The sequence below is a fragment of the Lolium perenne genome, chromosome 6, assembly GCF_019359855.2.
Source record: "Lolium perenne isolate Kyuss_39 chromosome 6, Kyuss_2.0, whole genome shotgun sequence".
Taxonomy (NCBI): Eukaryota; Viridiplantae; Streptophyta; class Magnoliopsida; order Poales; family Poaceae; genus Lolium; species Lolium perenne.
In genome coordinates, this window is record NC_067249.2 from 41,666,886 (window position 1) to 41,683,536 (window position 16,651).

Below are 16,651 nucleotides of genomic sequence, written 5' to 3' on the forward strand. Positions count from 1 at the left end.
TACAATAATCTCATGAGCTGCCTTACATGATTGAGATTCATATGATGATGCTTGTAATCTAGATGTCGTTATGCTAGTCAAGTGGATTTTACTTATGTAATCTCCGGAGACTCCTTGTCCCACGTGTGTAAAGGTGACAGTGTGTGCACCGTGTGGGTCTCTTAGGCTATATTTCACAGAATACTTATTCACTGTTATGAATAGCATAGTGAAGTGCTTATTTATATCCCTTTATGATTGCAATGTGTTTTGTATCACAATTAATCTATGTGCTACTCTAGTGATGTTATTAAAGTAGTCTATTCCTCCTCCACGGTGTAATGGTGACAGTGTGTGCATCGTGTAGTACTTGGCGTAGGTTATGATTGTGATCTCTTGTAGATTATGAAGTTAATTATTGCTATGATAGTATTGATGTGATCTATGCCTCCTTCATAGTGTGATGGTGACAGTGTGCATGCTATGTTAGTACTTGGTGTAATTGCAATGATCTATCATGCACTCTAAGGTTATTTAAATATGAATATCGAATATTGTGGAGCTTGTTAACTCCGGCATTGAGGGTTCGTGTAATCCTACACAATTAGTGGTGTTCATCATCCAACAACAGAGTGTAGAGTGGTTTTATTATGTGATCAATGTTGAGAGTGTCCACTAGTGAAAGTATGATCCCTAGGCCTTGTTTCCAAATACTGCTATCGCTGCTTGTTTACTGTTCTACTGCATCTGTACTGCCTGCAATATCACCACCATCAACCACACGCCAGTCGTAGCATCAAGCTATTTTCTGGTGCCATTACTACTGCTCATATATATTTATACCACCTGTATTTCACTATCTCTTCGCCGAACTAGTGCACCTATACATCTGACAAGTGTATTAGGTGTGTTGGGGACACAAGAGACTTCTTGCTTTGTGGTTGCAGGGTTGCTTGAGAGGGATATCTTTGACCTCTTCCTCCCTGAGTTCGATAAACCTTGGGTGATCCACTTAAGGGAAACTTGCTGCTGTTCTACAAACCTCTTCTCTTGGAGGCCCAACACTGTCTGCAAGAATAGAAGCACCCGTAGACATCAAGCACTTTTCTGGCGCCGTTGCTGGGGAGGAAAGGTAAAAGGTACTCACACTCCGGATCTCGGCTACTAAGCTATTTTCCGGCTCCGTTGTAAGTACTCGAAGCTATTTCCTTTAGATCCTGCAATTGCATCTTTTTGTTTCTTGTTTTACACTAGTTTGGCATAATGGAAAGCAACATGGAGCTTTTTATTCTTTTTCCTGAGTTAAAACATGGATGGTTTGATACGAAAATTAAAAAACCCATGGAACATATTAGTATGAACACTTTGAACACCATTGTTGCTAATGATATGGAAAATTCTAAGCTTGGGGAAGCTGGTTTTGATGAGCATGATCTTTTTAGTCCCCCAAGCATTGAGGAGAAAATTTACTTTGATGATATTTTACCTCCTATTTATGATGATTATAATGATAGTGGTCTTTTGGTGCCGCCTACTATGGAGAGTACATTTTATGATGATTATACTATGCCTCCTACACTTGATGAGAATAATAATGATAGCTACTTTGTTGAATTTGCTCCCACTACAACTAATAAAATTGATTATGCTTATGTTGGGAGTAGTAATAATTTTATGCATGGGACTCATGATAAGAATGCTTTATGTGATAGTTATATTGTTGAGTTTGCTCATGATGCTACTGGATATTATTATGAGAGAGGAAAATATGGTTGTAGAAATTTTCATGTTACTATAACACCTCCCTATATGCTGAAAATCTTGAAGCTGCACTTGTTTTATCTTTCTATGCTTGTTGCATTATGCTTCATGAACTTGTTTATTTACAAGATTCCTATGCATAGGAAGCATGTTAGACTTAAATGTGTTTTGAATTTACCTCTTGATGCTCTCTTTTGCTTCAACGCTTATTTCTTGCGAGTGCATCATTGAAATTACTAAGCCCATCTTAATGGCTATAAAGAAAGAACTTCTTGGGAGATAACCCATGTGTTTATTTTACTACAGTAATTTTGTTTAATATTTGTGTCTTGGAAGTTGTTACTACTGTAGCAACCTCTCCTTATCTTAGTTTTGTTGCATTGTTGTGCCAAGTAAAGTCTTTGATAGTAAGGTTCATACTAGATTTGGATTACTGCGCAGAAACAGATTTCTTGCTGTCACGAATCTGGGCCTAATTCTCTGCAGGTAACTCAGAAAATTATGCCAATTTACGTGAGTGATCCTCAGATATGTACGCAACTTTCATTCAATTTGAGCATTTTCATTTGAGCAAGTCTGGTGCCTCTTAGAAATTAATCTTTACGGACTGTTCTGTTTTGACAGATTCTGCCTTTTATTTCGCATTGCTTCTTTTGCTATGTGGGATGGATTTCTTTGTTCCATTAACTTCCAGTAGCTTTGACCAATGTCCAGAAGTGTTAAGAATGATTGTGTAACCTCTGAACATGTGAATTTTTGATTATGCACTAACCCTCTAATGAGTTGTTTTGAGTTTGGTGTGGAGGAAGTTTTCAAGGATCAAGAGAGGGAGATGATACAATATGATCAAGGAGAGTGAAAGCTCTAAGCTTGGGGATGCCCCGGTGGTTCATCCCTGCATATTTCAAGAAGACTCAAGCATCTAAGCTTGGGGATGCCCAAGGCATCCCCTTCTTCATCGACAAAACTATCAGGTCACCTCCCTTGAAACTATATTTTTATTCGGTCACATCTTATGTACTTTACTTGGAGCGTCTGTTTGTTTTTGTTTTTGTTTTTGTTTGAATAAATGCTTGTGTGGGAGAGAGACACGCTCCGCTGGTTCATATGAACACATGTGTTCTTAGCTTTTAATTTTCATGGCGAAGGTTGAAACTGCTTCGTTAATTGTTATATGGTTGGAAACAGAAAATGCTACATGTAGTAATTGGTATGATGTCTTGAATAACTTGATACTTGGCAATTGTTGTGCTCATGATTAAGCTCTTGCATCATATACTTTGCACCTATTAGTGAAGAAATACATAAAGCTTGCTAACATTTGGTTTGCATGATTGGTCTCTCTAAGGTCTAGATATTTTCTAGTAAGGTGTTTGAACAACAAGGAAGACGATGTAGAGTCTTATAATGCTTGCAATATGTTCTTATGTAAGTTTTGCTGTACTAGTTCATACTTGTGTTTGCTTCAAATAACCTTGCTTGCCTAAACCTTGTATCGAGAGGGAATACTTCTCATGCATCCAAAATCCTTGAGCCAACTACTATGCCATTTGTGTCCACCATACCTATCTACTACATGGTATTTCTCCGCCATTCCAAAGTAAATTGCTTGAGTGCTACCTTTAAAATTTCCATTCTTTATCTTTGCAATATATAGCTCATGGGACAAATAGCCTAAAAACTATTGTGGTATTGAATATGTACTTATGCACTTTATCTCTTATTAAGTTGCTTGTTGTGCGATAACCATGTTCCTGGGGACGCCATCAACTAATCTTTGTTGAATATCATGTGAGTTGCTATGCATGTCCGTCTTGTCTGAAGTAAGGGCGATTTACCATGAGTTGAATGGTTTGAGCATGCATACTGTTAGAGAAGAACATTGGGCCGCTAACTAAAGCCATGATCCATGGTGGAAGTTTCAGTTTTGGACAAATATCCTCAATCTCATATGAGAATATTAATTGTTTCTAAATGCTTAAGCATTAAAGAGGAGTCCATTATCTGTTGTCTATGTTGTCCCGGTATGGATGTCTAAGTTGAGAATAATCAAAAGCGAGAAATCCAATGCGAGCTTTCTCCTTAGACCTTTGTACAGGCAGCATAGAGGTACCCCTTTGTGACACTTAGTTAAAACATATGTTATGCGGTGATAATCCAGGTAATCCGAGCTAATTAGGACAAGGTGCGGGCACTATTAGTATACTATGCATGAGGCTTGCAACTTGTAGGATATAATTTACATGATACATATGCTTTATTACTACCGTTGACAAAATTGTTTCTTGTTTTCAAAATCAAAGCTCTAGCACAAACATAGCAATCAATGCTTCCCTCTGCGAAGGGCCTTTCTTTTACTTATATGTTGAGTCAGTTCACCTATTTCTCTCCATCTCAAGAAGCAAACACTTGTGTGAACTGTGCATTGATTCCTACATACTTGCATATTGCACTTATTATATTACTTTATGTTGACAATATCCATGAGATATACATGTTACAAGTTGAAAGCAACCGCTGAAACTTAATCTTCCTTTGTGTTGCTTCAATGCCTTTACTTTGAAATATTGCTTTATGAGTTAACTCTTATGCAAGACTTATTGATGCTTGTCTTGAAAGTACTATTCATGAAAAGTCTTTGCTATATGATTCAGTTGTTTAATCATTGTCTTTACCATTGCTTTGAATCGCTGCATTCATCTCATATGCTTTACAATAGTATGATCAAGATTATGTAAGTAGCATGTCACTTCAGAAATTATCTTTGTTATCGTTTACCTACTCGAGGACGAGTAGGAACTAAGCTTGGGGATGCTGATACGTCTCTGACGTATCTATAATTTCTTATGTTCCATGCTTGTTTTATGACAATACCTACATGTTTTGTTCACACTTTATGATGATTTTATGCGTTTTCCGGAACTAACCTATTGACAAGATGACGAAGTGCCAGTTCCTGTTTTCTGCTGTTTTTGGTTTCAGAAATCCTAGTAAGGAAATATTCTCGGAATTGGACGAAATCAACGCCCAGCATCTTAGAATCCCACGAAGCTTCCAGAATACCCGAGAGCCACCAGAGGGGAGCCCTGTGGGCCCCAGATGACAGGCCGGCGCGGCCAGGGGGTGGGCCGCGCCCCCCTACTGTGTCACCGCCTCGTCGACCTTCCGACTCCGCCTCTTCGCCTATTTAAAGGTCCCTGACCTAAAACATCGATACGAAAAAGCCACGGTACGAGAAACCTTCCAGAGCCGCCGCCATCGCGAAGCCAAGATCTGGGGGACAGGACTCTCTGTTCCGGCACGCCGCCGGGACGGGGAAGTGCCCCCGGAAGGCTTCTCCATCGACACCGCTGCCATCTCCACCGCCATCTTCATCAACGCTGCTGTCTCCCATGAGGAGGGAGTAGTTCTCCATCGAGGCTAAGGGGCTGTACCGGTAGCTATGTGGTTAATCTCTCTCCCTATGTACTTCAATACAATAATCTCATGAGTTGCCTTACATGATTGAGATTCATATGATGATGCTTGTAATCTAGATGTCGTTATGCTAGTCAAGTGGATTTTACTTATGTGATCTCCGGAGACTCCTTGTCCCACGTGTGTAAAGGTGACAGTGTGTGCACCGTGTGGGTCTCTTAGGCTATATTTCACAGAATACTTATTCACTGTTATGAATAGCATAGTGAAGTGCTTATTTATATCCCTTTATGATTGCAATATGTTTTGTATCACAATTCATCTATGTGCTACTCTAGTGATGTTATTAAAGTAGTCTATTCCTCCTCCACGGTGTAATGGTGACAGTGTGTGCATCGTGTAGTACTTGGCGTAGGTTATGATTATGATCTCTTGTAGATTATGAAGTTAATTATTGTTATGATAGTATTGATGTGATCTATGCCTCCTTCATAGTGTGATGGTGACAGTGTGCATGCTATGTTAGTACTTGGTGTAATTGCAATGATCTATCATGCACTCTAAGGTTATTTAAATATGAATATCAAATATTGTGGAGCTTGTTAACTCCGGCATTGAGGGTTCGTGTAATCCTACACAATTAGTGGTGTTCATCATCCAACAACAGAGTGTAGAGTGGTTTTATTATGTGATCAATGTTGAGAGTGTCCACTAGTGAAAGTATGATCCCTAGGCCTTGTTTCCAAATACTGCTATCGCTGCTTGTTTACTGTTCTACTGCATCCGTATCGCCCGCAATATCACCACCATCAACCACACGCCGCCGTAGCATCAAGCTATTTTCCTGGTGCCGTTACTATCGCTCATATATATTCATACCACCTGTATTTCACTATCTCTTCGCCGAACTAGTGCACCTATACATCTGACAAGTGTATTAGGTGTGTTGGGGACACAAGAGACTTCTTGCTTTGTGGTTGCAGGGTTGCTTGAGAGGGATATCTTTGACCTCTTCCTCCCTGAGTTCGATAAACCTTGGGTGATCCACTTAAGGGAAACTTGCTGCTATTCTACAAACCTCTGCTCTTGGAGGCCCAACACTGTCTACAAGAATAGAAGCACCCGTAGACATCAGGCGACGAGGCGCCGTCACTTCAGAAATTATCTTTGTTATCGTTTACCTACTTGGGACGAGTAGGAACTAAGCTTGGGGATGCTGATACGTCTCCAACGTATCGATGATTTCTTATGTTCCATGCTACTTTTATGATGATACTCACATGTTTTATACATACTTTATGTCATATTTATGCATTTTCTGGCACTAACCTATTAACGAGATGCCGAAGAGCCAGCTTGTCATTTCGCTGTTTTTGGTTTCAGAAATCCTAGTAAGGAAATATTCTCGGAATTGGATGAAATCAACGCCCAGGGGCCTATTTGTCCACGAAGCTTCCAGAACACCGAAAGGGAACCGAAGTGGGGCGACGAGGCACCGCCACACTAGGGCGGCGCGGCCCAGGAGGGGCCCGCGCGACCCTAGCGTGTGGGGCCCCCGTCAACCCTCCGACTCCGCCCTTCCACCTACTTAAAGTCTTCGTCGCGAATACCCCAGTACCGAGAGCCACGATACGGAAAACCTTCCAGAGACGCCGCCGCCGCCAATCCCATCTCGGGGGATTCAGGAGATCGCCTCCGGCACCCTGCCGGAGAGGGGAATCATCTCCCGGAAGACTCTTCACCGCCATGGTCGCCTCCGGAGTGATGTGTGAGTAGTTCACCCCTGGACTATGGGTCCATAGCAGTAGCTAGATGGTTGTCTTCTCCTAATTGTGCTATCATTGTCGGATCTTGTGAGCTGCCTAACATGATCAAGATCATCTATTTGTAATGCTACATGTTGCGTTTGTTGGGATCCGATGAATATGAAATACTATGCTATGTTGATTATCTATGTGTTGTTTATGATCTTGCATGCTCTCCGTTATTAGTAGAGGTTGTGGCCAAGTCGTTACTTGTAACTCCAAGAGGGAGTATTTATGCTCGATAGTGGGTTCATGCCACCATTAAATCTGGGACAGTGACAGAAAGTTCTAAGGTTGTGGATATGCTGTTGCCACTAGGGATAAAACATCAATGCTATGTCTAAGGATGTATTTGTTGATTACATTACGCACCATACTTAATGCAATTGTCTGTTGTTTGCAACTTAATACTGGAGGGGGTTCGGATGATAACCTGAAGGTGGACTTTTTAGGCATAGATGCATGCTGGATAGCGGTCTATGTACTTTGTCGTAATGCCCAATTAAATCTCACACTACTCATCATAACATGTATGTGCATGGTCATGCCCTCTTTATTTGTCAATTGCCCAACTGTAATTTATTCACCCAACATGTTATTTCTTATGGGAGAGACACCACTAGTGAACTGTGGACCCCGGTCCATTCTTTACATCGAATACAATCAACTGCAATACTCGTTCTACTGTTTTCTGCAAACATCATCATCCACACTATACATCTAATCCTTTGTTACAGCAAGCCGGTGAGATTGACAACCTCACTGTCACGTTGGGGCAAAGTAATTTGGTTGTGTTGTGCAGGTTCCACATTGGCGCCGGAATCCCTGGTGTTGCGCCGCACTACACTCCGCCGCCATCAACCTTCAACGTGCTTCTTGGCTCCTACTGGTTCGATAAACCTTGGTTTCTTACTGAGGGAAAACTTGCTGCTATACGCATCACACCTTCCTCTTGGGGTTCCCAACGGACGCGTGCTGTACGCGTATCACATACTCATGGGAAATTCAAATTATAAATGTTCATTAATTATCTTTAGTTGAATTTTATTTGCCTATTTGTTGGAAATATTTTTTTAGCACATTATGGGAGAGTAATATGATTTTTGCATATCACAAACCTAGAAAATGTCAACATATGAGGTAGTGCCACTAAGAGTTCATACTTCTATTTATCTTATTCCTAGGTGGCATGTTTTCTTAAACAAGCTCCACGTTTATTAAAGCTTTTATTGATCATATTATTGGATCTTTGTTTGAGTAAGAGATTCTTGGTGCAGTTTTTTTCTTCTCAAATACACATCTCTATATCTTATTTGGGAAACAGTTTGCTTAAAGTTATCGTAATAATTGCTTTGGATGGTTGTGTATATCAAGAAACTCTATTTTGTGCATGGTTCTTAATTCATATCTTTTATCATATGCCTCTTGTGAAGTTGATCATAAAAATTCTAGCAATATACCACTGGAAATAGTTCCAATATGTTCATTGTACTTGACAATTGATATCCTTGTATGTGGTAGCTCTTGTGAATCATCTTCACTTTGGATTGCCTCTTATTGCCTTATTCTTCTTGTCAAGAAATCCTTGTTTCTCCCATGTGTCTTCCTTGACTCTTTAAAAATATCTTTGATAAAATGTCTTGACTTATATCAAGTTTTCATTCTTGGAAGACAAACCTTTTATTTTTGGTACTTTGTGCCATTGTGAAAGTGTATAGATTTTTGGTTTCTTTGTTGGAATTTTGCTCTTTTGGGATTTTTCTATCTCATTCTTTTTATTTACATGAATGGGATAATCATTGGGCCCATACTTGACAATTATATACTAATGTTTTCATTGAGTATTTGGTTGAAGGAATAGCCCGTACGTTTTGCTTGAAGACCATATGTTGGATTCAATATAGTTGATGTCAAGAGAGAAGCTTTGGCTCGAAGTCGGTGTCACAATCCTCCAGGACTCATGAGCTGAACTATTGGTGACGAAAACTTAGGACATGCAATCAATTTAGGTGTTCCGGCTTGAATGAAGCATGAGCGTTGCCATCAAGCTCAAGCGAAACACGGTTAATTCTCTCTCCCTCTTATGGTGTCGGATCACGATGTGAAAAGGGAGAGGAAGAGCGCTACAAGGCAACTCGAAGACGCAGTTCGGAAGAGCGTGACAAATAAAATCAAATACGGAGTTCGGAAGAGCGCAACAAGGTAGTCTCCCTTTTTTGGTTTTTCTTGAGTATAGGACCCCACAATATTAAGAGGGGATCAAAGCTTTTATTTGGTACTTGGCTCAAATCATTTTCTCTCTACTTCCATCAAAGTTTTCCGTATTTTTCATCAATGATTTCCACATACATCTTGGTGTTTCTCTGTGTGAGGTTCTTGAGCTTGTTTCTAGCTTTTCAACAAGCTCAATTTCATAGAAAATGGAATCCGCATGCATATTCTATTGCGATTTCGAGTTTGGAGTTTTATCGGTTTATCATTTTAGTTAGGTAAAATATTTCTTATTTATGTTATTACTACGTGGTTGGACTATTATTTTTGTACAACCTATTCACCCCCTCTAGGTTACCGACATTGAACTTTCACGAGTAATCCACCTCGTCGTTGGCGGGGAGGATTGACTCACTCTCGTTGGTAGGTTTGGCAGTGCCAGAGCCAGATCCAAGATAGCCAACGAAGTGGTTTTGCTCTGAGTCGATAGCTTCAACTAGTAAGGCAGACTGAGATCAACCATCCATCTCGTTCTCCGATGCACGAATGGGTAGGTAGAATTTTTGTAGATCTAGAACTCAACCACCTCCGTGGAAAGGGTGGATCTTGATCTGGCTTTTACCGTGATCTCCATTGCAAGGATAGGTAAAGTGTTGCCAGAGTTGTGGTCGGCCTCCTCGCCGGTCCAGCCAATGAAGACGTGGAACCGCCAAATGAGACCACCGTTTAGGCGGTAGGGTTGATGGAAGCTGGAATCCAAGTCTCATTAGCTGACACGAAGGGTGTGTTCCCGTAGTTCATGGCACGACTAATTGCGATGTTGTCACCTATGCCGCCAACAATAATCCGGCCCCCAAAAATCGGCTAAGGACTTTTAGGCGATGAAATGCGTGAGCGCCTGAAGTTGGCTGGATTTTACATGGGGGTGGATTATCCGCCTGCTTCGAGGGCCAGAATATCTACCCCAAGGAAAGACCAACGGCTCTATTTCCCGGAGGGGTATAAATACCCCCTCCCTTCATCACCCTCACGCTGCTCGTTTTTCCCAAGAAGAAACCCTAATGTTGAGCCACCAAACCACTAGATCTCCCCCCTCATACATCCGAAGCTCTTCATCTTTGGAGAATCGAAGGAGAAGACCAAGATCTACATCCTCGCCTAAGCGATATGAATTTCCCCCTCATTTAGTTGAGGGCCCATTGGCTAGTGTTTCCTTTGGAAACCTAGTTGTTGTTTACTCCATTGATAACTTGTTATTGTGTTCTGATAGCCTTGATTGGGAGCCTCCAATTCGGATGTGGGTGCGTGAAGAACCTTGTAAAGGCCCGGTTTCCACCTAGAGGAAATCCCTTAGTGGACAAGTGAGCTAGGACTTTGTGCCAGTGCTCACCGGAGAATAGGACGAGGCCTTTGTGGCGTTGGTATGGCCTTCGTGGCAACCACACCCCTCCAACGCACACGTACTTCCCCTCAAAAGGAAGGAACTACATGAATCATCCCTTGTGTCTCCGCTTGCTCCACTCTCGGTTACTTCTATCCTTTGTGGCCTTTATTGCATTTTGCTTAGGGGTAGCTTGCTTAGATGTGTAGCTTGTCATCTAGGTAATTTCACTTAGTTGCATATCTAGAGATTTTACCTTTTGTGTCAAGCCTAAATTGAAAATGAACTAAAAATTTGTAGCACCTATCCACCCTCTCTTTAGGTGCGCCATACGATCCTTTAGTTTTCAATCTGACGTTACATCTCAGAAAAATCTTGGACCTGGACCAGGTTCCTTTGGATTTCATGCAGTTGCCACCGCTGTCGAAGAAATTTTCCAAGTCCATGTCAAACCTGGCTTACTCATACCAAAAGCGCTCCTAGTGTTTTTGGATGTTGGATGAGCTTCACATATGTTGACCAGGAAGGATACATGTCGTCGGCAAGATAATATCCCATAGTATAGTCACGGTGTTTGGCGGTATACTTACAAGATAGAGCATCTCCACTAGCAAGCGTAGCAAATAGATGAGATCTGTGCAAAGCGTTCATGTCATGAGAGATTCGGGCGGCCTAAAAAAACAATACCAAATACACGAGTTATCTCAGGCCACAGCTTCAACCACAATAGCTGAATCACGATGGTGTATTGTCCGTGCCAAGCAGCAGGGCAGTTCTTTAACCTCCGCACTGCACGCTCCCAGGCATGCCCGTCCATACTATTTCTTATTGTGCCATCAACCTTTTTTTATCCTCCTCATTGGGAGCTCAAAGGTGTTGGGACCCCAAACCCCGGATTAAAACTTTGGCAAACAACCGTACACGCTTGAGCGATGTATCTTCTCCAATGAAAATATACTCATCGATGTAATAATTTTTAATGTCGTAGGCAATCATCCTCATTGTGGCCCAGGGGCGGAGCTCCCCTTTGGGCAAGGTATGGCATCTGCCCTACCTTGAATTTTTGCAAAAAATCGCATATATATATATGCATCTATACCTATACAAACAGTTTTGTACAAGCTGTGTTCGTTTCTGAAGAAAAAACGAAAGGAAAAAAAGGAAATGGGCTCAACGGACGCGAACTGGGCTGCTGCTACCTAGCTGGGCCGGACGTGTGATCGCTGCCGGGACGTGCGATCGCTGCCAGGACGTGCCATCTGGTCATCTGGCCATATACGATACATCGATACGGAACGAGATCGCTCCAGCCTGCAGGAAACCAGTCGCGTCTCGCGTGCCTCGAGGGAACAGCCGGCCGCCGCGTCTTCGTCTTCGTCTCTTCGACCCGATCACCGGATCAGGCGAGTACCGAGTACGCCGCAGGATACTGGATACAACACTCCGGGTTTCCGACTCTCTGTCCTTCTCGACGTTTTTCATTTCGCCTCCGTCCGCACGTCCCTAACCGTCTACCGCTGTTCTGCTGCAGGCTACAGAATACGGATCACCCGGCGCTTCTGTAGGTATCTACGAGATTTTGCAGTTCAAAGTTTGAACAGTTTATCGCTGTGATTTTGTGGTCGAGGTTCGAGAAGAACCAAGATGGACAGGAAAGGGAAGAACGCTGCAGCTAAAGGGGAGGTATAATTGTAGATGTTTTTATCAATTGGATAAAATTTCAATTTGTGAATTGTGAGCTCGGTAACATGGCCAAACTAATATATTATATGTTTTCAAATTTCAATTGCAGATTTGAAGAGATATTTTGTGTCCATTGCTAGTAGTAGCCAATCTAAACCAAACACCCATGAGGAAATTGCAAATGTTATCCCAAATCAAGCTGAAGAGTAAGTGGAAGAAAGGACCGAAAATAGCTCTAACCCGAGCACCCATGAAAGTGATATAGCACACCAAGAACAAGAGCAAGAACAAGAACTGGAAGGAGGACAGGGGACTTCGGAGCATGTGTTTATAGAAGATGGAGGTATAACTGATTTCGTAGAGTATATAAAACTTGATCCCGGACTTCGCATTCAAGTTGATGAATTCGCTCCTAATGTTAGAGAAGATGTTGGATTTGCTTATCTTAAGAATGGTCCAACACAACCATCTCAGCATAATTTCCCCCCAAATAGAGATAAGAGATCCTTTCTACCAAAATGGTTTAAGCAATATGATTGGTTGGAATATAGTGTGGACAAGAATAAGGCTTATTGCTTCTATTGCTATCTTTTCAAACATATTGGGCATGAAAATTTGGGGCATGATGTCTTCAACAAGTTGGGGTATGATAATTGGAAAAATGCGACGGAAGCATTCCATAAACATGTCGGTGGGCCATGTAGCATCCATAATATTTCAAGGGCAGCATGTGATGATTTTAAGAATCAAAAGGCAAGTGTGAAAAGCAAAGTAACAACTTATACCAGTGAGTCACTTGTAAAGTATGAAACTCGTGTGGATACTTCTTTGGGTATTGTTAGCTATCTAGCATTGCAAGGTGAACCATTCCATGGACATGATGAATCTGCTTCTTCTTTAAACAAAGGAAATTTCTTGGAGATGCTTGATTGGTATAAAGAAAGAAATAGGGAAGTGAAGCTTGCATTTGATGAGCTATGTCCTAAAAATGCCAAAATGACTTCCTCAACTATTCAGAAAATACTTGCGAGACATTGTGCGCAGGCGGTCACAATATTCATCAAAGAAGAGATGGATGGTTGTCTTTTCTCTGTTCTTATAGATGAATCCCGTGATATATCCGTGAAAGAGCAAATGGCCGTGGTTGTGAGGTAAGTGTCGAAATATGTTATTTTTGTCTTTACTTATTTTCTATGTAGTGTCATTAAACTGATTTGTAACATTTTTTTGTAGGTATGTGAACAAAAGTGGAGATATTATTGAAAGATTTTTGGGTATTCAACATGTCCCAAACACAACATCACTAGCTTTAAAGAAAGCACTTTTGGAGGTTTTCGCTAAACATGATCTACTTATTGCAAGACTACGAGGGCAAGGGTATGATGGAGCATCTAATATGAGGGGAGAATTTAATGGACTTCAGAAATTAATCTGTGATGAAAACCCAAATGCTTTTTACGTTCATTGCTTTGCTCACCAGTTGCAGCTGATTGTTGTTGCTTTATCGAGATGCTGCAAGGTCTTGAGGATTTCTTTGATGATGTGAAAGAGATTGCCAATCTCTCTAGTTCATCTTGTAGGGGGAAGGATATATTGCTTCATAAGCACAAAGAGATTCTTCTATCTAAGGTCAAGAAAGGTGAAATGCCCACAGGAAGGGGGAAAAATCAAGAAACATCTTTGTGCCGTCCTGGAGATACAAGGTGGGGTTCTCACTACACAACTTTATGTCGTATTGAATCAATGTGGGATGCAGCGATAGAAATTTTGAGCATTGTTGAGTATGATTCTCGTAATCCAACTAAGGCGGGTGGATATGTTCATAAAATGGAGACTTTTAGTTTTGTGTTCCACATGAAGATGATGTTAAGATTACTTCGTATGACAAATGATGTATCTCTTCTATTGCAAAACAAGGATCAGAATATTGTGCAGGTATGCGATAATGTTTAGTTGTTCTACTTTCCCGATGTATATTTTTTTGAATTAAACTTCTATTTGTATCATTTCAGGCCATATCTTTGGTTACGGATGTGAGAGCACTTTTGGTCAATTGGAGAGATCATGGTTGGGATTCACTCTTGGAAGATGTCAAATCATTTTGCATTGAAAATGAGATCATAATCCCAAGTATGGATACCATGGTAACAAAATGGGGTAGAACAAGAAAACGGGGAAATTACGCGGTCACCACTGATCATTTTTATCGTGTTGACACCTTTTATGTTGCCATAGACTCTATTATCACAGAGTTTGATCATCGATTTAATGAGGCATCTTCAGAGGTTATTCAGAATTTCTCTTGTGTTGATCCGAGAGACTCATTTCCTAGGTTCAATGTGAGTAAGCTTGCTCGTCTTACAGAGATTTTTCGTGATGATTTCTCGGATTATGAGCGAGATCATATAGAAGATTCCCTTAAGTTATTCCTTGTTCATATGAAGAGAGTTGAAGATTTCAGAGTTTGTATTGACATTGCAAGCCTAGCTAAAAAGATGGTTGAACTTGAAAGGCACATCATGTTTCCTACAGTTTACCGCCTTATTGAGTTGGCAATGCTTTTGCCGGTGGGGACGGCAACAGTTGAAAGTGCATTCTCAGCTATGAAGATTATCAAGACAGAGTTGCGCAACAAGATGTCTGATGGTTGGCTTAATGATTTGATGGTGTGCTACATCGAGCGAGGGATATTCAAAAGTCTTGATCTTGGTGAAATTAAAAGATTTTCAAAAGGAAGGTAGAGCTTTGCCATTGCCTGGAACTTCTAGACGGCAGTAAAGCTTCATTATCGGTATGTCTGTAGGTTCTACTTATATTTGAACATGTTGCTATTACCATATTACTGAGAGACTATGCTTACCATCATATAAACTATTAATGTGTCAAAACAGTTTATTCTTTTGCGTCATTTTTTTAACGATTTAAAATTTTGCCCGACCTCAAATTTTTTTCGTCCTTCGCCACTGTTGTGGCCGATATCTTTTGACACAGACTAAATCCTAGGAGACCGGCAACATTTCTCCAGCGAGTGAAATACTGGGAATTTTCACAATTTTGAGAAAATAACGCCTACAATAGATGAGCCAGGTAGGTGCATACCTCGGTGAAGTAGTCTCCCATGAGCATGGAATGGCCGAGAACTCGATTGCGAGGAATGCTAATTAAGGCATCCAGCCGTCGAGCCTCAACGCTTGTTCGCGCACACGGCGAATCGGGGCAAATCAACAGCCGGGCCAATTCTAGCTAAGAGCGTCGTCATGGACGGTGGCGGTGGCACCCCCTTGATTCAAGCATTGTGGTTCGCCTCGGTGTTTTCTATGGAGCTCGGTGATAGGCCCATGGTGGCGACGCGGTTTTTTTCTACGGAAAGCCATCATGGCGGATTTTGTTACTAGGGCATCAAAGATACATCATGTGTTATTACATCCACAATAAAATCAAGAGGGTCATCAGTCCAGACAATTGATTGAAACCCCTCCGAATGACTAGCTAAAACATGTACTGCCATATTGGCTTCCCTAGGACAATGAAGAAATAAAACACCCATCTGCTTGGATCTTTTTTTTTAATAAAAAACACCCATAACTCGCGTTTAGTTTTCAGGCAGGGCGGCCGATACCGCTAGAGTTGGGACAAGAATTTGGTGCACATGAGTGCCAGTGCTCCCTCCACTTTCAGTTTTTTTTTAATTTAAAATCTCACATTTTATGTTTCTTAAAATTATGGCATAAAATTATGGCATTAAATATGTAGATAGATATGTTCATGAGAAGTGTATACAAAAAAGTCCCGGTAAAAAATACTTTAAATTTTGGGAAATACAAAAAACAAATTTCTAACAAAAGGATACACTATTATAATACTATTTTACTACCATTAACTGTCAGAAATTTGTATTTTTATAGTGTTCAAAATACAAAATATTTTTTAACGGGACTTTTTTGCACACACCCCACCCGTATATAATCTAGCTATATATTTAATATCATAATTTTTTGAGATTTAGAAACGTGAGATTTTAAAATTTTCAAAAAATCTAAAAATGAGGAGAGTACTGGTGCCCATGTGTCAAAGACACTTTCCGCTAGAGTTGCACCTAGAGCTGATGCAGCTGCTCCTGTATATCCGCGTCAAAATCCCCCAATTCGTTCGTGATCATCACGCGAACCGTTTCGCCTCTCTCCTCTCCCAGGCGACAGGGCAGGCGATCTAGATCCCATGTACAACAACGCCGGCGCTGGCCCCCTTCCCCTCCGCTTGCCGCTCCGGCGACAGGAGGGGGAGGGGAGCTCGTTCCTCCGTTCTGTAGTTAGGGCTTGTCTGCTATGGTGCGTCGTTGGGGTGGTGGGAGCGGCGCCCGGGCAAATAAATCTGCCGCAACTCTACTCCCACACCGGCGGCCATCTTTACGGTG

General features: G+C 41.3%; 1 protein-coding gene across 1 annotated transcript; it reads left to right on the plus strand.

Annotated features, from left to right (window-relative positions):
- Positions 1 to 13,308: 13,308 nt before the first annotated feature.
- On the plus strand, positions 13,309 to 14,978 carry LOC127310555 (uncharacterized). Its single transcript, XM_051341219.1, has 8 exons — positions 13,309 to 13,388; positions 13,471 to 13,511; positions 13,600 to 13,614; positions 13,718 to 13,876; positions 13,994 to 14,172; positions 14,250 to 14,367; positions 14,473 to 14,576; positions 14,682 to 14,978. Exons 1-8 carry the CDS (start codon positions 13,309 to 13,311, stop codon positions 14,976 to 14,978), a joined length of 993 nt encoding a protein of 330 aa, XP_051197179.1.
- Positions 14,979 to 16,651: the final 1,673 nt, after the last annotated feature.